General features: G+C 41.5%; 1 protein-coding gene across 2 annotated transcripts; it reads left to right on the forward strand.

Moving 5' to 3' along the window:
- Window positions 1-9,109: 9,109 nt before the first annotated feature.
- Window positions 9,110-19,724, forward strand: LOC133403338 (bone morphogenetic protein receptor type-2-like). 2 transcript variants are annotated; one of them, XM_061678250.1, is made up of 12 exons: window positions 9,110-9,290; window positions 9,354-9,395; window positions 9,482-9,691; window positions 11,079-11,237; window positions 13,041-13,130; window positions 14,333-14,427; window positions 14,485-14,706; window positions 16,003-16,117; window positions 17,657-17,799; window positions 17,871-18,027; window positions 18,573-18,709; window positions 18,793-19,724. In XM_061678250.1, the coding sequence occupies exons 1-12, from the start codon at window positions 9,167-9,169 to the stop codon at window positions 18,889-18,891; spliced, it is 1,593 nt and encodes a 530-aa protein (XP_061534234.1). In that variant the 5' UTR covers window positions 9,110-9,166; the 3' UTR covers window positions 18,892-19,724. The 2 variants fall into 2 exon arrangements, with proteins under 2 accessions (XP_061534234.1, XP_061534233.1); XM_061678249.1 differs by having other exon boundaries at window positions 9,112-9,290; window positions 17,654-17,799.
- The last annotated feature ends 308 nt before the right edge of the window (window positions 19,725-20,032 follow it).

A 20,032-nucleotide genomic window follows, 5' to 3' on the forward strand; every position in this document is an offset into this window, starting at 1 on the left:
AGAGAGGTGACATTCCACGTCCCTAGAGCCAGCTTCTGTAGATCGGATCGCCAAGGTCCCCGCCTTCGGGCACCACCCAGCTCGCACTGCACCCCAACACCTATGGCCCCTCCCACAGGTGGTGAGCCCATGGGAAGGGGGACCCACGTTACCCTTTGGCCATTGTTATCATAATTTACCCAAAGTGTGTTTCTGCTTTGAAATAAAAGTTAGGTTTAAGTTGAGCTTAACCCTTTTGTCATCTTAATGAAATATTCACAAAGAGAGAGGGAATCTTGAAGATGGCAACTTCTGCCCTCCACTCTAAAGAGTACAAGAGGCAAAAAACAATAGCTACACAAAACAGAAAGTGAAGAGAGAAGTAAAAAAAAAAAAAGAAAGCCACCTCAAACACACAGTTGCTATTGATCACAGAAATTGTTATCTCATGTGTGGCCTTCAAAAGAAGGGGAGGCCAGTGCAGCCACAGGGAGGGGCTTTTTTTTTTTTTTTTTTTTTGAGGGGGGTGGAGAAAAATATTTGTTCGGTCCCGTTCCTCACTCACAGGTTGTAGCAGTAAAAAAAAAAAAAAAAAAAAAATCAACAACCAACAAAAAAAATATCTGACTCCGATGTAACGTTGTAGTGTATGTAATTTCTTCAGAACTGGAAGAACCACATAGTGACTGTACCGTACGAGATCCAGGACCGGATCCAGTCATCAAACCAGTCTAGAAGCCTCCCGTTTACCTGCAATCACAACTTCTGTCCTCATCTGGGCCAGCCAGTGTCACCTGAAGAAGAGGTGGACGAGCGGGACCGGTTGGACTTCATCGCTTGGCCCCAGGGTTAGGTTTACTATATATATATATATATATATATATATATATATATATATATATATATATATATATATTTCCACCTCGCACCCCATTAAGTTTATTTTTAGTTTCTTACATTTTCACATTAGATTTTCATTTTAATCGGGGTTGGGGGGCATCTAATGTATATGCAGCTAGTTTGGTCACAGCAGGGGCGTCGACATGTCACATGACACTTTTTGTGCTTTACAGTGAGATCATGATAAGAAAAGGAACAAAATAAAAAACGGTGCATAAATCACATTTAACACAATGCCCCTTCATTGGAATTGGAGTTGTATTTAAAATGATAACAAAACAAAAAAAATGACGATTCAGTGGCTGGAAACAGATTCAATAACTTTTTAGCCAAAAATTAATCCAGTGTGACTGAAATAAGCACCTGCATAGTGGACAATGCAGGTCAACTTTCCTAGATTCCAGTTTCTTATACAGGAATGCGGTCAAATTAACCATGGTCATTAAATATAAAGATTTACCTAATGTACTTTCCTTTTACGTTCCTTATTGTGTACTGTACTGTATGTATTTTCGAATGAACTATGAGTCTGCTTAATAAAAGATGATTGATTGTATTGCTTTACAATAAAAAATAGGGAAAACAGCAATTTATAGTTATTTTTTATAATTTCAGGTATGATATTATTGTTGGGCCATTATTTTCCAAGAAAAGTAATGTTTAATTTATGTTAGAATTAAAAAAGGGGTCCTAGGAAAAATTTCCCCACTGTAAATTGTCCCTACCCAAAGTTTGAGAATCCCTGTTCTAAACAGTAATGGCTCTGCACTGTGAGATGTTGATGAGGAAAATCTTTTAGGAAAAGTGTTATAATACATCGAGCTAAATAAATTAACAAACCTGCTCTTGTAGCACAAACGTGAGTCTGAAACAGCGTCCAGTAATTGATTTGCCGCAGGTCACACTCATGCATCCTTAATCATAATTTCCTGCTAGCCTCCTTCTCATCTGCCATCCATCAGAGAGACAGATCTCATAAACAGATGTCATAAACTTAAAAAAATACACACACATACTGTGGTGTCTCATCCAACCATTAGGGGCACTATGTAAAAGAGTGACTCCAGGACATTCTTAGCCAACTCTTCTTTTAAAATAACCCCGATTCCATTTCTCTTCCCATCTACACCATGGTAAAATAATTTAAATCCTGCCCCTAAACTTCTAGCCTTACTGCCTCTCCACCTGGTCTCCTGGACACACAATATATCACCCTTTCTCCTAATCATCATGTCAACCAACTCCCGAGATTTTCCTGTCATAGTCCTAACATTCAAAGTCCCCACATTCAGTTCTCGGCTCTGTGCTTTCCCGCTTTCCACCTCTTCTTCTTCTTCGACTTCGACCCACAGTAGCTGAATTTCCAACGGCGCCCTGCAGGTTGACAGCGCCGGTGGGGCTGCATGTTTCAAATCCAGAATAATCCATGTATTTTTTTCTGAATTGAGCTATTTTTCCACAGTAGGCAAATTATGGCAAAATTAAAATGAATGTGTTTTTTTATGATTTATTAGTAGGAATTAGAAGAACATTTCTGTGATTCCTCATTGTTTATTACCATTGATGCTACTGTGCAAAGACTCTAGTAAGCAAAAGTGCATTTTTGACCCATCTACAAAAATGCTAAATCATAGCACCCAATCTCATTGCTTTAGGTATTTATGCCTTTATTATGTTTTCATATTTTTTCATTTATATATCATATTAGTTATTATGGTTTTTACTTTTAAAATTGTCCTTCTGTCTTTGGAAAACCTTTGACTCATTTTAAGACCATTTTCCCAGTAGGTCATGGAGCCAATTAAAAAAAAAGATTTTTTTCATGGATTCCTTATTCCAAACAAAGGGACAAGGCTTCACACACCAAGATTACCAATACATATTAAGGTTAGTACTAAAAAATTTGGCTGGCAGTCTCATTCCTTGGACTTGTTCAAACTCTGTCACTGTTGTTCATGGACAGTCTCGTTCCTCAGACTTCCTCAAATAGTATCAGTTGGCAGTCAACTTTCCAGTTTTATACTTTTTATTTATTTATTTTTTAAATCCATAACATGAATGTTGCCCATCACATCAAACCCGGAACATGGTCAGAGTTCTCAAGCTTGGATATAGAGGTCTAAAACAACAACAAAATTGAAAAAATCTTCCAATGAGGGTGAATGTCATGATTTGGGCTGATGCTTGAAGCTTACACACATAGTTTGATACTGTATTTAAAATCTTCAATTTTGTATCTTGCTTGCTAATTGACTACATATTTGTACAGGGCCTTCCTGTACAAAATTATGGCAGTAATGACTGTGGTATATTCATGTTAATGGCAAGTGTAAGCTTGACTCTGAGGGAGGAAAAAATGTCCAACAGTGACTTATATTGCAAACATGAAGCTATTCCTTTCCTTCACTGGCATAAGACTCATCAGCTTCGTGATGTCATGCTGTTGGATATATCCAACATTTCCCTCCTGTTTATCATGTATTTGCACAAATTCTCATATCATCTTACAGTCACTTCATTTCGATTTTTTAACTGTCGAATCATTTTTATGAAACAAATACATTTATACTCAGAGTAAATTTGTCATACATGAATGTTGTAGTTTAAACATCGTAAACATCATTAACTCTTAAAGTGAACATCATTAACTCTTCATTAACATCATTAACTCTTAAAGTGCCACATACAGTGTCTGCTCTCTTATTGCAAACCAATATGGCCTTTTTATCACCTGCAAGACATTTATCTTGCATGGCCATCTTGCTGTCACAACCACATTTGACTGTTGAGCGACGCACAACCTTAAATCCAGCCACACTAATGCCCTTACCTCATGAAGGCACGCAGCATGATTGTCAGGAATTGGCCGAACAAACTGCTGAATTAGTAGCATTAACCGAGGCATGCAAACTAAAAATAAATAAAGATGGTACAATCTATACTGATAGCCAGTATGAGGGTTCCACAACAAGAACGCAATTCAAAGTGCAAAACTACAAAATGAAATTTACATTAGCAAAGAGAAGAAAAAAAAAAAAAAACCTATTCAAATGGGCTGCTATATTGAGCCATGCTGTGTCACATGTCTCAACAGGAAGGATGGTAAGACAGATAAATCAATATTATACAACTTATGGTTTTAATTCCTATTAAAATAATAATAATAATAATAATAATTTGTAGAGCATGTATGATTTGTGCTAGGTATAATCCACAAGGCAATTTGAGGCCCAGGAGAGGAATATTGAATTAAACCAAAGTGAAGGAAAAAAGTATTGTTTGGTTATCATAGATGCATTTTCTAAATGGATCGAATTATTCTCAACAAAATCCCCTGATGCTCTGACGGTGGCAAAAGCACTATGTAAAGACATCATTCCAAAATATGGCATACCTGAAACCATTTACAGCGATAATTGGACTCATTTTGTAAATCAAATAATCAATAAAATAGGAACCATGTTCCACATCAATTTGAATAACCATTGTGCTTACCACCCTCAGAGTGTAGGTCGAGTGGAAAGAATGAATGGGACAATAAAAAAATAGCAGAAAGAAACACGTGGGTTCATTTAACACACTGTAAAAGAGTCATTTCAGCTGAGTACTCAAATAGGGAAGGTGAGCAAAAGTCTGATAACGGAGCGGGAGCAGATGTGTAGATTCTGAAAACGCTTGCTGGTCAGTGAAGAAAAAAGACACCAACCCGTTTAGTGAGAACTCAGCAGAATGGCACACCCGCGTTGGTTACGAGATTCGATGAGTTGTTACATAGCAACTTTGGTTACTATAGTGTTGACTTTGTTTTGTGGTACATGGGACGTCCCACCCTAAATGATACAACGCATTTTTTAGATAGGAAATCACCTACCAACTGGACCAATATGACCAACCCAATAATAAAAAATTTGGAATCATTAACTCGTATCAAAAGGAGTACAGTTGATGATCAGAAATGTGGGCATGACCTCCAAATGCGGCAAAACAGTTTAATATTTTGTGCCCCCCAAAATCAAGATACTTTAATCATAATTCCATATGCGGCTCTCACCAATGATGCTCAAGAGAATGGGCAGAATTGGGGATTGGTGAAACAGGTTATGATTGGTCCAGTTGGTCACAGAAAATAGCAAAAGAATATAGAAAGAAGTTTAACATAAGCAAAACGGCCCATAGTTTAATATTGAAATACAAATCAAGTCACCCAGTGTGTTTGATGATGAGCTTGTGGGCATATTCTGGCGGAAAAGATCCCCACTTCCGAGTAGCATTGTGTTATGGCAACCGTGTTGAACCAGAAATGCCATTAAAAAACTTCAAAGAAAAGTGAACACATTTTAATGGTTAATAACATAACTACTGATGATTGGTTCCTTGTAGTCACAGGAGTTTCAGGACAAAATAACAATTGGTTACTATTGGTGGAACAAGCAGCAAATGTAGCGAGAAACGATTGTGTGGTTTGCATGGGTCCCAGGCTTTTGTTGCGCCTAGTTCCGGTACAATTATCACAAGATTGTATTATTCCATTAATGAACGCTACTGTACCAACTGAGAGGTGTAAATCATGGGATCCTACATATCCCGTAACAGAAGCAGATAAACACAAACCGATGTTTTCTATTTTAGTAGCACCAAATAATTTCACTTGTATAAACATGATTAGTAAAGGAAAAAAAAAAAATAGGACCACTTAACGACACACAGTGTAAAGTAACCTTAAAAGTCGGACCAAAATTTATGCCAGTATCACGGAGCAGCAGCTGGTGGTGGTCCGGAGATGATAGACTTTTTGATAGATTACCTAAAGATAAATCTGGATTGTGCACTATGATCACATTGATATTGCATGTGTCAGTATACCCTATGCCTGTTCAAGATTTAATGGAAAGGGCACCAATGTTTTTGTCCAATCTAGAACATAGACAAAAAATAGATTTATCCTGGCAGAGGCAAAATTATCCAACATAAAATATACATCAACGCCATAGGTGTTCCTTGTGGGGTTCCTAATCAATACAAATTAGCTGACCAAGTTGCAGGAGGATTTGAATACTTCATATGCTGGTGGTGTACGATTAATAAAAATGTTGATAGGATAAACTACATCCACTTCAATGTACAGAGATTAGGAAATTGGACTCAGAGTGGGTTGGAAGCTGTGCATGAGCAGCTCAAAGCTACCTCTTCAAGGACGTTCCAAAACTGCATAGCTGTCGACATGCTCCTTGCAAGAGAGGGAGGTGTTTGCGGTATGTTGGGAGAACAAACAATACTGCTTCAGATGGCAGCTTGACCAGAGCCATCGATGGTCTACGAATCCTCAATCAACACTCCTTGTGGGACAGCTGGATGGACGTTTTTGGTAAATACAAAACCCTAATTTCACCAATATTGATATCAATTGCTGTTTTTGCAGCCATTCTGACATTTTGTGGATGTTGTTGTATCCCATGCATTCGGGCATTAATCAGTAAATTAATCACCACAGCCATAACCCCCATGGAGAACCGTATGGAGCTGATGTATCCATTACTGTTTGATGATAAAGATAATGATGATGATGATGATTTTGCTTTAACTGATTTGTTTCCTGATTCAGATGATTACGATGTTTAAACTACAACATTCATGTATGACAAATTTACTCTGAGTATAAATGTATTTGTTTCATAAAAATGATTCGACAGTTAAAAAATCGAAATGAAGTGACTGTAAGATGATATGAGAATTTGTGCAAATACATGATAAACAGGAGGGAAATGTTGGATATATTGTAGATGTTATCATTTATTTGCTTAGCTTGCATTAGTATTATGGACAATGTTTAGAAAGAAAGATGTCTCGCCTTCAAGAAGATGACTCAGCAGGAATCATCTGAGAGAAGGACGTGGCCGGGACGTGGCAGGTGTTGGTGCCATGTTTTCACCTTGAAACCCTCCCCTTAGTGTGTTGTGTCTTGTAAATTTAGAAACCTCCCTATTTTCAAATAAATGCAGGAGCGACGGGAGAGATTGTTTAGAGCGTGTTGAGAGGCTGTAATCTGAACAATCTCCCATACGCCCTCCTCATGAGAAAAAGAAACCAGCGTCTTCATTCCTTTTGTGTCTAATTTTTATAATGTTGGGCAAGATAAATCCAACACATGCATAGAAAGAAAATAAAGCATTGATGCATTTGCACATTTTATAGTACTGCGGGTATACTGTCGTGGGGGTTCCCTTTGATTTTACAGGTGTAAGTATGCTATTACACATAGTGTATATCACCATAAGATGTTTAATTTGCCTTTCGTTATTCCATCCCTAGCCCCTTTAGGTTTGTTGATTTTTATTTATTTTTATGAGGGGGGTGGGGGGTGTTTCTCACGCATGTTGGCTGTAATATGTATAATCTATTTTGTGTGATCTTAATTTGTGAGCCTGGTACAATCCTTTATGTAGCCTACTGAAAATGTATTGTACTTATGCTATTTTAGCATGCCAGATCTGCATAGGTGGTGGTGCACAATCCTATTGGAGAACCTGGAGATTGAAGGGTACTGGTCTCTTAAACATTGAAGATACATTAGGACAATGGGGCAGCATGTTTTGTAAATGTTTTAAATTAATCTTTGCAGTTATGGTCACAGATTTGCGCATTATACCAACGAAGGTGCCCAGATGGCCAGTGGATCTCTGCAACCAATCTTCCGCATCTCCAGGAAGAGGAAATTTGAGATTGACATGGTAAGAGTTATGGATAATATTTCACAGACCCTAATTGTTTGTCTGGGGCTGGGAAATTGTCATTGTTGTACATACATGTTCATAGTGTAATATGCATCCCATTCACTTTAAGGAACCTCAGACCTCTTTGATCCAGTCCAGTCAAGATGCGGTCAAGTCCATGGGAGTGGTCAGTCCCATCTTTTAGGCACGCATGAATATTTCATTGTCTTCAAATTATGGAAGTGAAGTACATTTATGAGCTGATGACAAACACTCACTGGCTGTTCATCAGACAAATCTACATGTAGTGCCCACTTGACACTTCTTTATCTGAGAATCATGTGGCTGTAACAACATTTGTACAATCTGAAAACAACAAAAATAAATCTGAAAGCTACCAAATGTTGATAAATAATTGTTTTAAGATACTATCCTTGTTCAAAGGGGATAATATTGGACATGTGCTCATTTATAATTTATGCTGTATGTTCACAGCTGACAGATTCCATTTTGAGGACTGTCTTCATTGAAGCTCTTATTCAGGATTGGCACTGTGATCCGTGCGCTGGCTCTGACCTGCACCCGTTTTTGGGTTATAGTCAGACAAGAGACATTCCGCAATGCATCACACCTACATTGGCTAGACAGTGAGTGAGTGAGTGATACTATCCAGATATATTTGAATACTTTGTTTTATATTTGAATATTTGTTTTTTTTATTAACAGGTGTCGTGACCTGGAGGCTGTACTCCTCTGAATTTAGGAACACATACAGAATCTCCTATGTCATTGACACCTGTGTACAATGTCATACTAATTATAAAGACGCAAAAGTTTATTGAGGACGGGGAAAGAGAACTGCTCAGTTTTGAGTCCAACGGCGACAATCTGGGAGGATGCTCCTCTATTTACGGGGGACTGATGAATAAATAAATAAATTTGCTTTTGATTCATGTTTTTGTGTGAATATCTGAAGTTACAAAAGCGTGTACATTCCATACAAGCTGCACAGTTATCTTATAAAAAGGATGTTAGTGTAGGAACAGTAAAATTTACAATGAAACACTACCTACAAAAACAACCCTGTTTTTAGATTAGAAAAAAAACAATATTATTTACGGGCTTCACATGGACAGCATATTAGGGTCAGCAGGTCTGGAAAATTATATAACGCAGAAAGTTAATTGCTTGTAGTGCGCCTGTATAAGTAAATAATTTGAGGACTAACTGCCTTTATTAAATACATGAAATTATAATATTTTGAATTATTGAAACATTCTCAGATCAAGAAATCTAAAGTCAATGACACCAATTAAAAAGGTTTATGAAGCAATTATTCATCCATCCATCCATTTTCTGAGCCGCTTCTCCTCAGTAGGGTCGCAGGTGTGCTGGAGCCTAACCCAGCCATCATCGGGCTGGAGGCGGGGTACACCCTGAACTTGTTGCCAGCCAATCGCAGGGCAGATAGAATTCAGCCACTGGCTATCTGTCATTTCAAAGTTGTAAATGTTTTCCTTCCCAACATGGCTGCCTTGTAGGCACTTGGGGGTGTACCCAAGAGGAGAGGCGTAACCATGAGTGGGGGTAACCACATGGAGAGGCTGCACACTGCAGACAGATACAATTGGAGACAGCTAACAATTGGAGATACAATTGCAGCGATCGGTCACGTGACACTGGTGTTTTGCTCAGACACAGGTATCATTTGGCCATCACTAAAGATGAAACGTGTTGACTGAAGCTAACCTCAAAATGTCCTAGTTTTCAGCAGAGGAGGAAAGAAGTTGAAACTGAAAGGGGAGGGTAAAGCTGTCAATGATTTTCAATGACTAAGTGATTGTATTGTAAGTCATAACCTAATGTGGTCATTGGCATGTCTTTCCGTACAGATTCTCCCGGCCGAGACAGCATCTGCAACAACAACAACAACAAAAAAAAAAAAAAAAAAAGCTTAAACAGCTCAAGAAGGGCGAACAAAATGGGTAAGAGAGGAGATAACAGCAAGAAACGCCGACGTACATTTGCTGAAGGTGGAAAAAGGCCGAAGAACAAATTCCCCGTTGACAAAGTGGATGGAGACAATGCAAAAGAGCATGGAGGTAAAAAAAATACATTTAATTATTAATCAAGTCATACAAACAAGCTATGAAATAAAAGGATTAAGTTATGAAGTTCAGGATAAAGTTATACCAACACTTGCTGAACATCTTGTAAAAAATATTTCATCTATCACTTTAATAAATACAACAACAAAAAAATACAAAAAATTGCTCAATCAAACACTTCCACGCTCTACACAAACTTTGCCATTAGTAGCACTGGACCATGCGTGATGCATGTAGTCTGACGTCATTAGCATACCGTAGGTTGTATATATACAAGCCTTGTTCTTTTTGGTCAGTAGTGGTTTATGCCTTGGAACTCTGCCACAGATGCCATTTTTGCGTAAGGTAAGGGAGGTCTGATGTTCTTTAGAAGTAGTCCTGCGTTCATTTGTGACCTCCTGGATGAATTTAATTTTTGTAGGCCAGCCACTCCTGGGAAGGTTCATCGCTGTTCCATGTTTTCTCCATTTGAAGATAATGGCTCTCACCGTGGTTTGGTGTAATCCCAGAGCTTTAGAACTGGCTGGGTAATCCTTTGCAGACTGACAGATGTCAGTTACTTTATTTTTTATCGATTCTTGAATTACTTTGGATCGTGGCATTTTGTTGTAGCTTTTTTTTCGATGCTTTGGCCAACTTCATGTTGTCAGACAGGTTCTATTTAAGTGACTTCTTGAAGGTCTGGGGATAATCAGCCTTGGATGTGGTCATTGAAAATGAACTCAGCTTTCCAAATAATATGCTTAGACACAGTTACTGCATGGTTTAACAAGGGGTACATTTACTTTTTCACACAGAGCCAGGAAGCTTTGAATAGATTTTTTCCCCTTAGTAAATAAAATCACAGTTTAAAAACTGCATTTTATGTTTACATGGGTTATCTTTATCTGATATTTACACATTTGATGATCTTTGTATGTATATATATATATATATATATATATATATATATATATATATATATATGCATACTATTCTCATGAGATGGTGACTTTAATTTCAAATGTATGACAAATATACTTTTTTCAGCAAAATATTACAACTTTCATTTAAAAATTTATGCCTCTGTTATTGAAATATTCCATCTTAAATCTATTGAAAATAAGCTCTTTTTTTCCCCAAAAAAATATGAGTTCTCAAAAATATACTACTTTTTAGCTGGAAAAAAAATTATCTCGACAATATGCAACTTTATTCTCATAAAGTTACAAATTTAATCTCCCAAATATACAACTTTATTCTCATGAATATCATGACTTGGACAGTTTGCTGTCTAAAGAAGTACATTGTGTAAGGCCTCTATCTCGGCAGACCTCAACAATGACGCGACTCCTTCTGGCAGTGTTATTCTGTACCTTATTCATCCCATGTTCTGTTAAAGCTTGCGATGTCACTGAAAAGTCTTGCCCGGATGCCCCCTGCAAGGCGCAGACCCACTTCAACAAGCAGGTGGTGAAGTGTGTGTGCAGCGCGCACCTTTGCAACCGCAACCTCACCTGGAGGAGGGAGCTGGAAGAGTCAGTGCCCTCAGCCTCCAAGGGTATGATATATATATATATATATATATATATATATATATATGTGTTTTTGTTTTTGTTTGTTTTGTTTGTTTTCATCACTTTTAAAACCATGAAAAAACATTGCAATTGGATTTGGATAATTCTTCAAATAGTGGCCGTCTCTTTAATAGACACAAATGCCTCCCATTTACTATCTGTAATTATGCCAGTTTCTAGGTCCCCCTATTTAATAAGGGGGATCACTGCCCCAGACTGCCAATCTAGAGGCACTGCCCCCAATGTCCATGCGATGTTGCAGAGGTGTGTCAACCAGGACAGCCACACAACATCCAGAGCTTTTAGGAACTACGTGGAGATCTCATCCACCCCCGGGGCCTTGCCACCGAGGAGCTTTTTAACCACCTCGGTGACCTCAACCCCAGAGATAGGAGAGCCCGCCTCAGAGAACCCAGACTCTGCTTCCCCATGGGAAGGCGTGTCGGTGGAATTGAGGAGTTCTTCGAAGTATTCTCCTCACCGACTCACAATGTCCCGAGTCGAGGTTAGCAGCACCCCATCCCCACTATACACAGTGTTGATGGTGCACTGCTTCCCCCTCCTGAGACGCCGGATGGTGGACAAGGATTTCCTCGAAGCAACCCGAAAAGGCCTTATAGGACTACCTTTTCAGTTTGACGTATCTCACCAGCAGGTTCAGGGATTGGCGCCACGACAGGCACCGACCACCTTATGGCCACAGCTCCTCGGCAATGGAGGCGTGGAACATGGTCCGCTCGGAGGTCCCCCGCCTCCTCTGGAACATGAGCTAAGTTCTGTCGGAGGTGGGAGTTGAAACTCCTTCTGACAGGGGATTCTGCCAGACGTTCCCAGCAGACCCTCACAATACGTTTGGGCCTGCCATGTCAGACCGGCATCTTCCCCCACTATCAGAGCCAACTCACCACCAGGTGTTGATCAGTTGACAGCTCCGCCCCTCTCTTCACCCGAGTGTCCAAGACATGCGGCTGCAAGTCCGATGACACGAGGACAAATCGTTGAACTACGATTTAGGGTGTCCTGGTGCCAAGTGCACGTGTGGACACCCTTATGCTTGAACATGGTGTTCTTTATGGACAATTCGCGATGAGCACAGAAGTCCAATAACAGAACTCCGCTCAGGTTCTGATCGGGGGGCAGGGGCGTTCCTCCCAATCACGCCCTTCCAGGTCTCACTGTCATTGCCCACGTGAGCACTGAAGTCCCCCAGAAGAACAATAGAGTCCCCAGCAGGAGCGCTCTCCAGCACCCCCTCCAAGGACTCAAAAAAGGGTGGGTACTCTGAACTGCTGTTTGGTGCATAGGCACAAACAACAGTCAGGACCCGTCACCCCACCTGAAGGCGGCGGGAGGATACCTTCTCGTCCACCGGGGTGAACCGCAATGTACAGCCGCCGAGCCGGGGGGCAATAAGTATACCCACACCTGCTCGGCGCCTCTCACCATGGGCAACTCCAGAGTGGAAGAGAGTCCAGCCCCTCTCGAGAGGACTGGTACCAGAGCCCAAGCCGTGGGTGGAGGCGAGCCTGACTATATCTAATAGGAACTTCTCAACTTCACACACCAGCTCGCACTCCTTCCCTGCCATAGAGGTGACATTCCACGTACCTAGAGCCAGTTTCTGCAGCCAGGGATTGGATCCCTGATGCAGTCCCACCTCCACCTTAAATTCCTCTGTCACACCTAAAGAAAGTATACCAGTGAAATTATACACCATTGTCCTGATTAACACCAGAAAATACTTGGAACATTCTCAGTGAAGTTGATGCTTGTGTTTTGTCCAACAGATCCAACATGGGTCATTATTGTTGCCACTGTGCTGGTCCTGTGCCTGGTGATTGTGGCGTTGCTATTGAGATGTCTCTCGCAACACAAAAGTAAGCTTTTCCTTTAATTTAAGTCAATCAATCAATCCACCAAAACTTAATTTATTTAGCACTTTTCATATATATATATATATATATATATATATATATATATGAAATATATATATATATATATATATATATATAAAGGAACAAAACTGAACAAATGTTGTAAACATACACACGCATGCATGCACATGACCATGTGCCTTTAGACACCCACAGTACTATATATTGCAAGAGAATGAAAAGAACTAAGTAAAATAAGGAAGTAATAAGAGTGGTGACTCTGTTTCCGTTCATTTTTCCGTGATTTAGATCTCCACAGGGATCATTCTGGTCAAAGAGGTTCTGTGTCAAAGCTAATAGTTTTTATCAAGGCGTGCAAAGTTTTCTGCGTCGGAAATGAAAGAAAAACATTGTTTGGTATGTCACACCCGTGGACTGCTTTTGTTTGGCCTTGCAACTCTGCAGAGATGACCTTGGTACTTATCTCTGCTGTAATACTCCCTTAAGGCACTTTGGCTCGTTCTATTTACTCAAATAGTAATACTAATAGATACAATGCACAAATGAACTGCTGCATTTGTTGTCCATTTGAACAAATATAAGACTATGGAAAGAGTAGTCCCAAAGTAGGTATACACTTTAAATTTGTTATTTACATTACATTTACATGTATCTATTTCAATGACATTGATTAAACGCAGTTTAATCTCATACTGTAAATGCTCAAAATTTCTTCTTTCAACGTTGCAACATTCCTCAAACCAAATTTTCATCCTTGCATGATTTCTTCTTTCCTTAGTCTTTCCTCACATCCTTCATTTCATCATCCTTTTCTCCCTGCCTTCCTTCCTTCCACCATTTTGTACCATGTTTTTTCTCTTAATTTCATTCTTCTATTCTTCCTTCCTTGCCCTTTCTTGCTTGCTTCTTGCTTTCCTTCATTCCCTCCTTTTGTCCTTCCTGGCTTCCTTGGCTGTGGATCTTTGCCTTGCCAATCATGTCTCTGGCGGAGCAACTAGATGTGTGAGAGGTCATTTTGCAGAGGGTTAAAGTCTGGAGATTGACTTGTTTGACTCGTCGCTTGTGTTTGAGGCTGTTATGCTACATATGATTTAAGTCTGGAGATTGACTTTTTAACCACTGTTTTCCCCTTAAAGCCATTCATTTTCATTGTATGATTTGTATGTTATCTTTTCTTGTTTTAGAGAACCGCCGAGCTTCCCTTCATATCTCTCCAATGTCTCCCTGCCAAACAACGCACACGTCCCAGATCGATGTCACTGATGTTCAACTGGAGCAGGTAAACTGTTCAAGTGTGGCAAATCTTGCCACAAAATACTTGTTATGTATCTTTTAGATTGTGGACCGCGGGCATTTTGCCACAGTGTGGCGAGCCACGTATCAAGGATCTGCGGTGGCCGTGAAAGTCATCCCCCCTGCTGCAAAGCATGCGTTCATCGCAGAGAAAGAAGTCTACAAGCTCCCACTGATGAGGCACGCCAGCATCATCCACTTCCTGGGTGCTGGGAGAAGGTCGGATGACGGCAGCTGGCTTCTTGTCCTGCAAATTGCGGAATATGTGAGTGTCAAAAAAAAAAAGGCCTATACAAAGATTGTGCATTTCAAGTAATGTATGCTATATGGGCTTTAAGGCCCACTGCACAACGAACGATGCGGCTGAACGCAACTGAACCGGACAATTTACAGTCAAATATTCACACCCGCATACCTACCGATTGACCCTCGCTCACATACCTACTGGTGGAATGGAAAAACTCTGATCCTGTTGTTCAAATCAGGGAACAATGTTTTGACAAGCCACTAAAGTATATTATGTACCGTATATTAAGTATACTAATTTTTTTTAATAAACCCACAAAAACATGCTGCAATTGTCAAGGAGGAAGCGGATTGACTTGGCCACTGTAGGTGAATTATAATAATACAAAGAGAGGGCTCAGGCAACAGGCAACAAATAAGAGAGAAAAAAAGAGAGTATGGAGGCTGTTGGCAGTGACTGCTCCATTCATTGACTGCAGTCTTGCAACAGAGACCCTCCATGCGTCACATTTGCGCTACAGGTAGATATGAATTAAAAATATTTTGTAAAACACAATATACAGTATGTGCAGCATTGATACAGCTTGCCGTCAGCTGGCTGGATCTAGTTTCGCACCCGCAAACGTAACTATTGTTGTCCAAGCTCATGTGATATGACATGGCATATTCATTGGCCGCTACTATTGCCATACTGCTTGAATCACAGTAAAATTAGTGGCCGACAGTTGGCCAATTATGGAAACTAGTTGCAGGACCAAGCACACTATACAACAGTTTAATTGCATTTGGGCGCTTTGCTCAGTGTGCGGCGGATCTAAGTCTGGACATCGACTTGTTTATTTTCAGTTGTTGCTTGTTTTGGTGGGTTACCTATGCCGTTTAGGCTCCTCTTTTAGTAGGTAGATGTAGTTTTAAGTGTGGAGAGCGACTAGTTTAGTTTGTTTTTAGTGGTTACTTGCTTTGATGGGGTTACTCCCTCCAGTATTCTCTTTTAGTGGGTGAAAGTGGTTTGTTTTCAATTCAAATGTTTTCAGTCTACAACAAAAATCACTGTTCCAATACTTTTGGAATGGAGTGTATAATATTTGAAACACAAATGGAGTTCCCGTTATTATCTCTGTTGGAGACAAAGTTTGTTGCAACAAAGGACTGTGGAGATGTACCTGTTGTGACGAGCATAAGTGTTTTAATAAGTGTTTTAATATGTTCCTTAAGGACATGTATTTTTTAGTTTTCTTGTTTAAAAAAAAGGCTACATTCAGTGTGCTCTTGTAATGGCTAAATTTTATAATGTTCTTTTTGCTGTAATTTTCAGGGCTCTCTGCACTCCTTTCTGCGTCTGAACACCAGCAGCTGGCCAACATCACTCAAGTTGTGCCTGTCTTTATCACAGGGACTCTCCTATCTCCACTCAGATCTGCACACGAAAGGTATTTCCATTTTTACTTCCGATTAGTCCCCTCCTGTAAGGGATCACCTTAAGGTGGTGGAGTGGTTTGTGTGTCACAGTGATCCTAGGAGCTAAGTTGTCTGGGCTTCCCGCCCCTGGTCGGGTCACCCATGACAAACAGGTCCTAGGTGAGGGACCAGTCAAACCATGGCTCAAAGACCCCTCATGATGACGACAAACTATAGACTCAGTTTTACCTTGCCCGGACGCGGATCACCGGGCCCCCCCTCTGGAGCCAGGCCTGGAGATGGGGCTTGAAGGCAAGTGCCTGGTGGCCAGACCTGCACCCATGGGGCCCGGCCGGGCACAGCCCAAAAGGATAATGTGGGTCCCCTTCCCATGGGCTCACCACCTGCGGGAGGGTCCATAGGGGTCGGGTGCAGTGCGAGCTGGGGATGGCCAAAGGCATCCGATCCCCAGCTACAGAATCTGGCTCTAGGGACATGGAATGTCACCTCCCTGGGAGGGAAGGAGCCTGAGCTGGTGTGTGAGGGCAAGAAGTTCCGACTAGATATAGTCCGACTCTCCTCCACACAAAGCTTGGGCTCTGGTACCAGTCGTCTCGAGAGGGGTTGGACTTTCTTCCACTTTGAGTTGCCCACGGTGAGAGGCGCCAAGCCGGGGGCAATAAGTATACCCACACCTGCTCGGCGCCTGTACGTTGCGGTTCACCCTGGTGGATGTGAGGGTAGCCTCCCTGCGCCTTCGGGTGGTGGGACGAGTCCTGGCTGTTGTTTGTGCCAGTGCACCAAACAGCAGTTCAGAGTACCCACCATTTTTGGAGTCCATGGAGAGCGCTCCCGCTGGGGACTCCATCATTCTGCTGGGGGACTTCAACGCTCACGTGGGCAATGACAGTGAGACCTGGAAGGGCGTGATTGGGAGGAATGGCCCCCCCCCGATCAGAACCCAAGCGGTGTTCTGTTATTGGACTTTCTTTGCTCACCACGGATTGTCCATAACGAACACCAGGTTCAAGCATAAGGGTGTCCACATGTGCACTTGGCACCAGGACACCCTAGGTCGCAGTTCGATGATCGACTTTGTGGTCGTGTCATCGGACTTGCGCCCGCATGTCTTGGACACTCGGGTAAAGAGAGGGGCAGAGCTGTCAACTGATCACCACCTGGCGGTGAGTTGGCTCTGATTTTGGGGGAAGATGCCGGTGTGACGTGAAGCAAAAACTCGGGTATGGGAGGAGTTTGGTGAAGCCATGGAGTAAGACACCTCCCCAGTGAGGTGTTGCAGGAACGTCCTCTGGGAGGAGAACCCGGGGACGAACCCAGGACACGCTGGAGAGACTACGTCTCTCAGCTGGCCTGGGAACACCTCGGGATCCACCCGGAAGAGCTGGATGAAGTGGCTGGGGACAGGGAAGTCTGGGCCTTCCTGTTAAAGCTACTGCCCCCGCGACCCAACCTCGGATAAGCGGTAGAAAATGGATTGATGGATGGATGGACTTCCGATTGGTGCAATGCCCTTTTCCTTTTTCTTAAATTCTGCCTCTCTTTTTCAGAAGGGCACAAACCGCCTGTGGCCCACAGAGACCTCTGCAGCTTCAACGTGCTCGTCCAGGCAGATGGCACCTGTGCCCTGTGTGATTTCGGTAACTCCAACATCCTGTGGCCACACTCAGGCCATCGCCAGATGGGAAATGCAAAGGTGACAACTCTATTAAGTTACTGCATTAGGATGTCACCCGGTCGCAGTGCCAGATTTCTGTCCACCCGCAGAGTCACAGTCAAACACCAGGCACCCTGTGCTACATGTCCCCTGAGATCCTGGAGGGTTCTGTAAACCTCCGCAGCTGGTGGTGTCTGCACGGGGATGTCTACGCTTTGGGTTTGGTGCTCTGGGAGATCTGCATGCGCTGCTCTGACTTGTTTGAAGGTGAAATCCATTACGCACACTCTCAGGCAACAACATTAGGTACAGCTCCCAGACCAGCCTTGTGTATTGAATCTCATTAGCTGGTGCAGAGGCAGCGCAGTGTCAGAGTAGTTAGCATGTCTGCCTCACAGTTCTGAGGTTCAGGGTTCAAATCTCAGCTCCAGCATTTCCTGTGTGGAGCTTGTATGTTCTACCCCCTGCTTGCGTGGGATTTCTCCAGGTACTCCAGCTTTCTCCCACATTCCAAAATCAGGTATGTTAGATTCTTTGAAGACTCTAAATTGGCCACAGGCATGAATGGAATGTGAGTGTGAATGCTTGTTTGTCTATATGTGCCCTGTGATTAACTGGCGATCGGTCCAGGGTATACAAACTACTCCTCTAGCCCAAGTCAGCTGGGATAGGATTTAGCTCACCTGAGGCCCTAATGAGGACAAGAGTGATAGAAAATAGGGGGGATAGCGTGTGCAGGTGTACCTATTGCAGTGTCCAGTGAGTGTCTTTTCAGTCTCACTATGCAGTCAGCTCAATGTCTTCCTTTGCAGACGCCGCCGTGCCACAACACCTCCTACCTTATGAGCGTGAGCTGGGAGGCCTGTTGACATGGGAGAGCCTCATCATCCATGTATTTCACAAGGACCTAAGACCCTCCATACCCGAGCATTGGCAGCTGCTGAGACAGGTATGTTTCCCCTCCCCCAACATACATAAATTGATGGTTATGGATCGAGCTAAAGCATTGAAGGATTCTTGGGTCTATCTCAGGGCCCGGAGCTGCAGGATCTACTCAGAGAATGCTGGGACTGGGACCCGGAGGCCCGGCTGACTGCTGAGTGCGTCGTGAACAGATTAAATTCCCTTTAGTCACATTCTTCAGGATAACACTTTTTAAGGATTGTCTTTGTGAGTCTTAGGAGACATTTTATGCATTTTTCACAATTTCAAACAGTTCCAAGAAGTCTTATAATCTATTAATAAATATTATTAATTCAAGTATTATTGTAACAAATAAAAACCACTACATTGAAGTACATTTTGTTAGCTTGGTGATTAAATGCAATCATCTCAGCATGGCTCAAGTGGTCGAGTGACCGTCTACCAACATGAAGGTTGTGGGTTCGACCCCAAACCTCCCAACCCCCAAGTTGTGACCATGTCAAAGTGTCTATGCTTCTGATGCTGTGTCATCAGTACGTGTATGAGGTGTCAGTGTTAAAGCGCTTTGAGGACCTTGAAGGTCATCATGACTTTGTATCATGACTTTGAAAACTGCAAGTTTGTGAAAACCTTGCCTAATATGTAACATTTTCTCCACTTTACTCCGATACTTAACTTGGGATAAATAGAACTTGTCAGCGTATACTTTAATTGCAAAATTTGTGTTATGACAAAATAGTCTATACTTTTTAAATATATTACTTCATATGTGATTTTGTTGCGTCTTACTTCAATAGTTATTTGTTTTTGTCTGACCTTTTCAAATGCACTGAGTAACTTAATTGGTTCTTGCCTTCTCTCATCCTGTCTCAATGGTTGTACCAACCTCCCTTTTGTCTCAAGGACAAGACAAGATAACTGTATGAATAGGTCTTTCTTCTCACTTTCCTCAGTTTTCAGTTTAATCAGGCATTGCTCTTCCATGACTGTATCATCTATTGACACACACTCTCTCTCTCTGCAAGGATATTAAAATTACAAAAGCCATTGTTTCCTGATTTAATTTCCAAAACATGTCTTCGACAAAGGTATTTTTGTTAAGAAGAAATGCTACTTTTACTTCATCACATTAACTTCATTCCAGTCGCTACATTTCTTTTTGCTTGTTTGATATTTTGATTTGTGAGTGATTTCTGTCAAATGACTCTGGTTCACCAATCCAATATAAACACTAGTGACATTTTACATAATTTCACCAATCACATGCAGTAAGGCAGTTAGTTACGTTACAACACACAAAGACTTCAAGTTTTCAAAGTGGAAGAAATAACAAAACAATTTGCCTTAA

This window comes from Phycodurus eques, chromosome 5 (genome assembly GCF_024500275.1).
Source record: "Phycodurus eques isolate BA_2022a chromosome 5, UOR_Pequ_1.1, whole genome shotgun sequence".
NCBI lineage: Eukaryota > Metazoa > Chordata > Actinopteri > Syngnathiformes > Syngnathidae > Phycodurus > Phycodurus eques.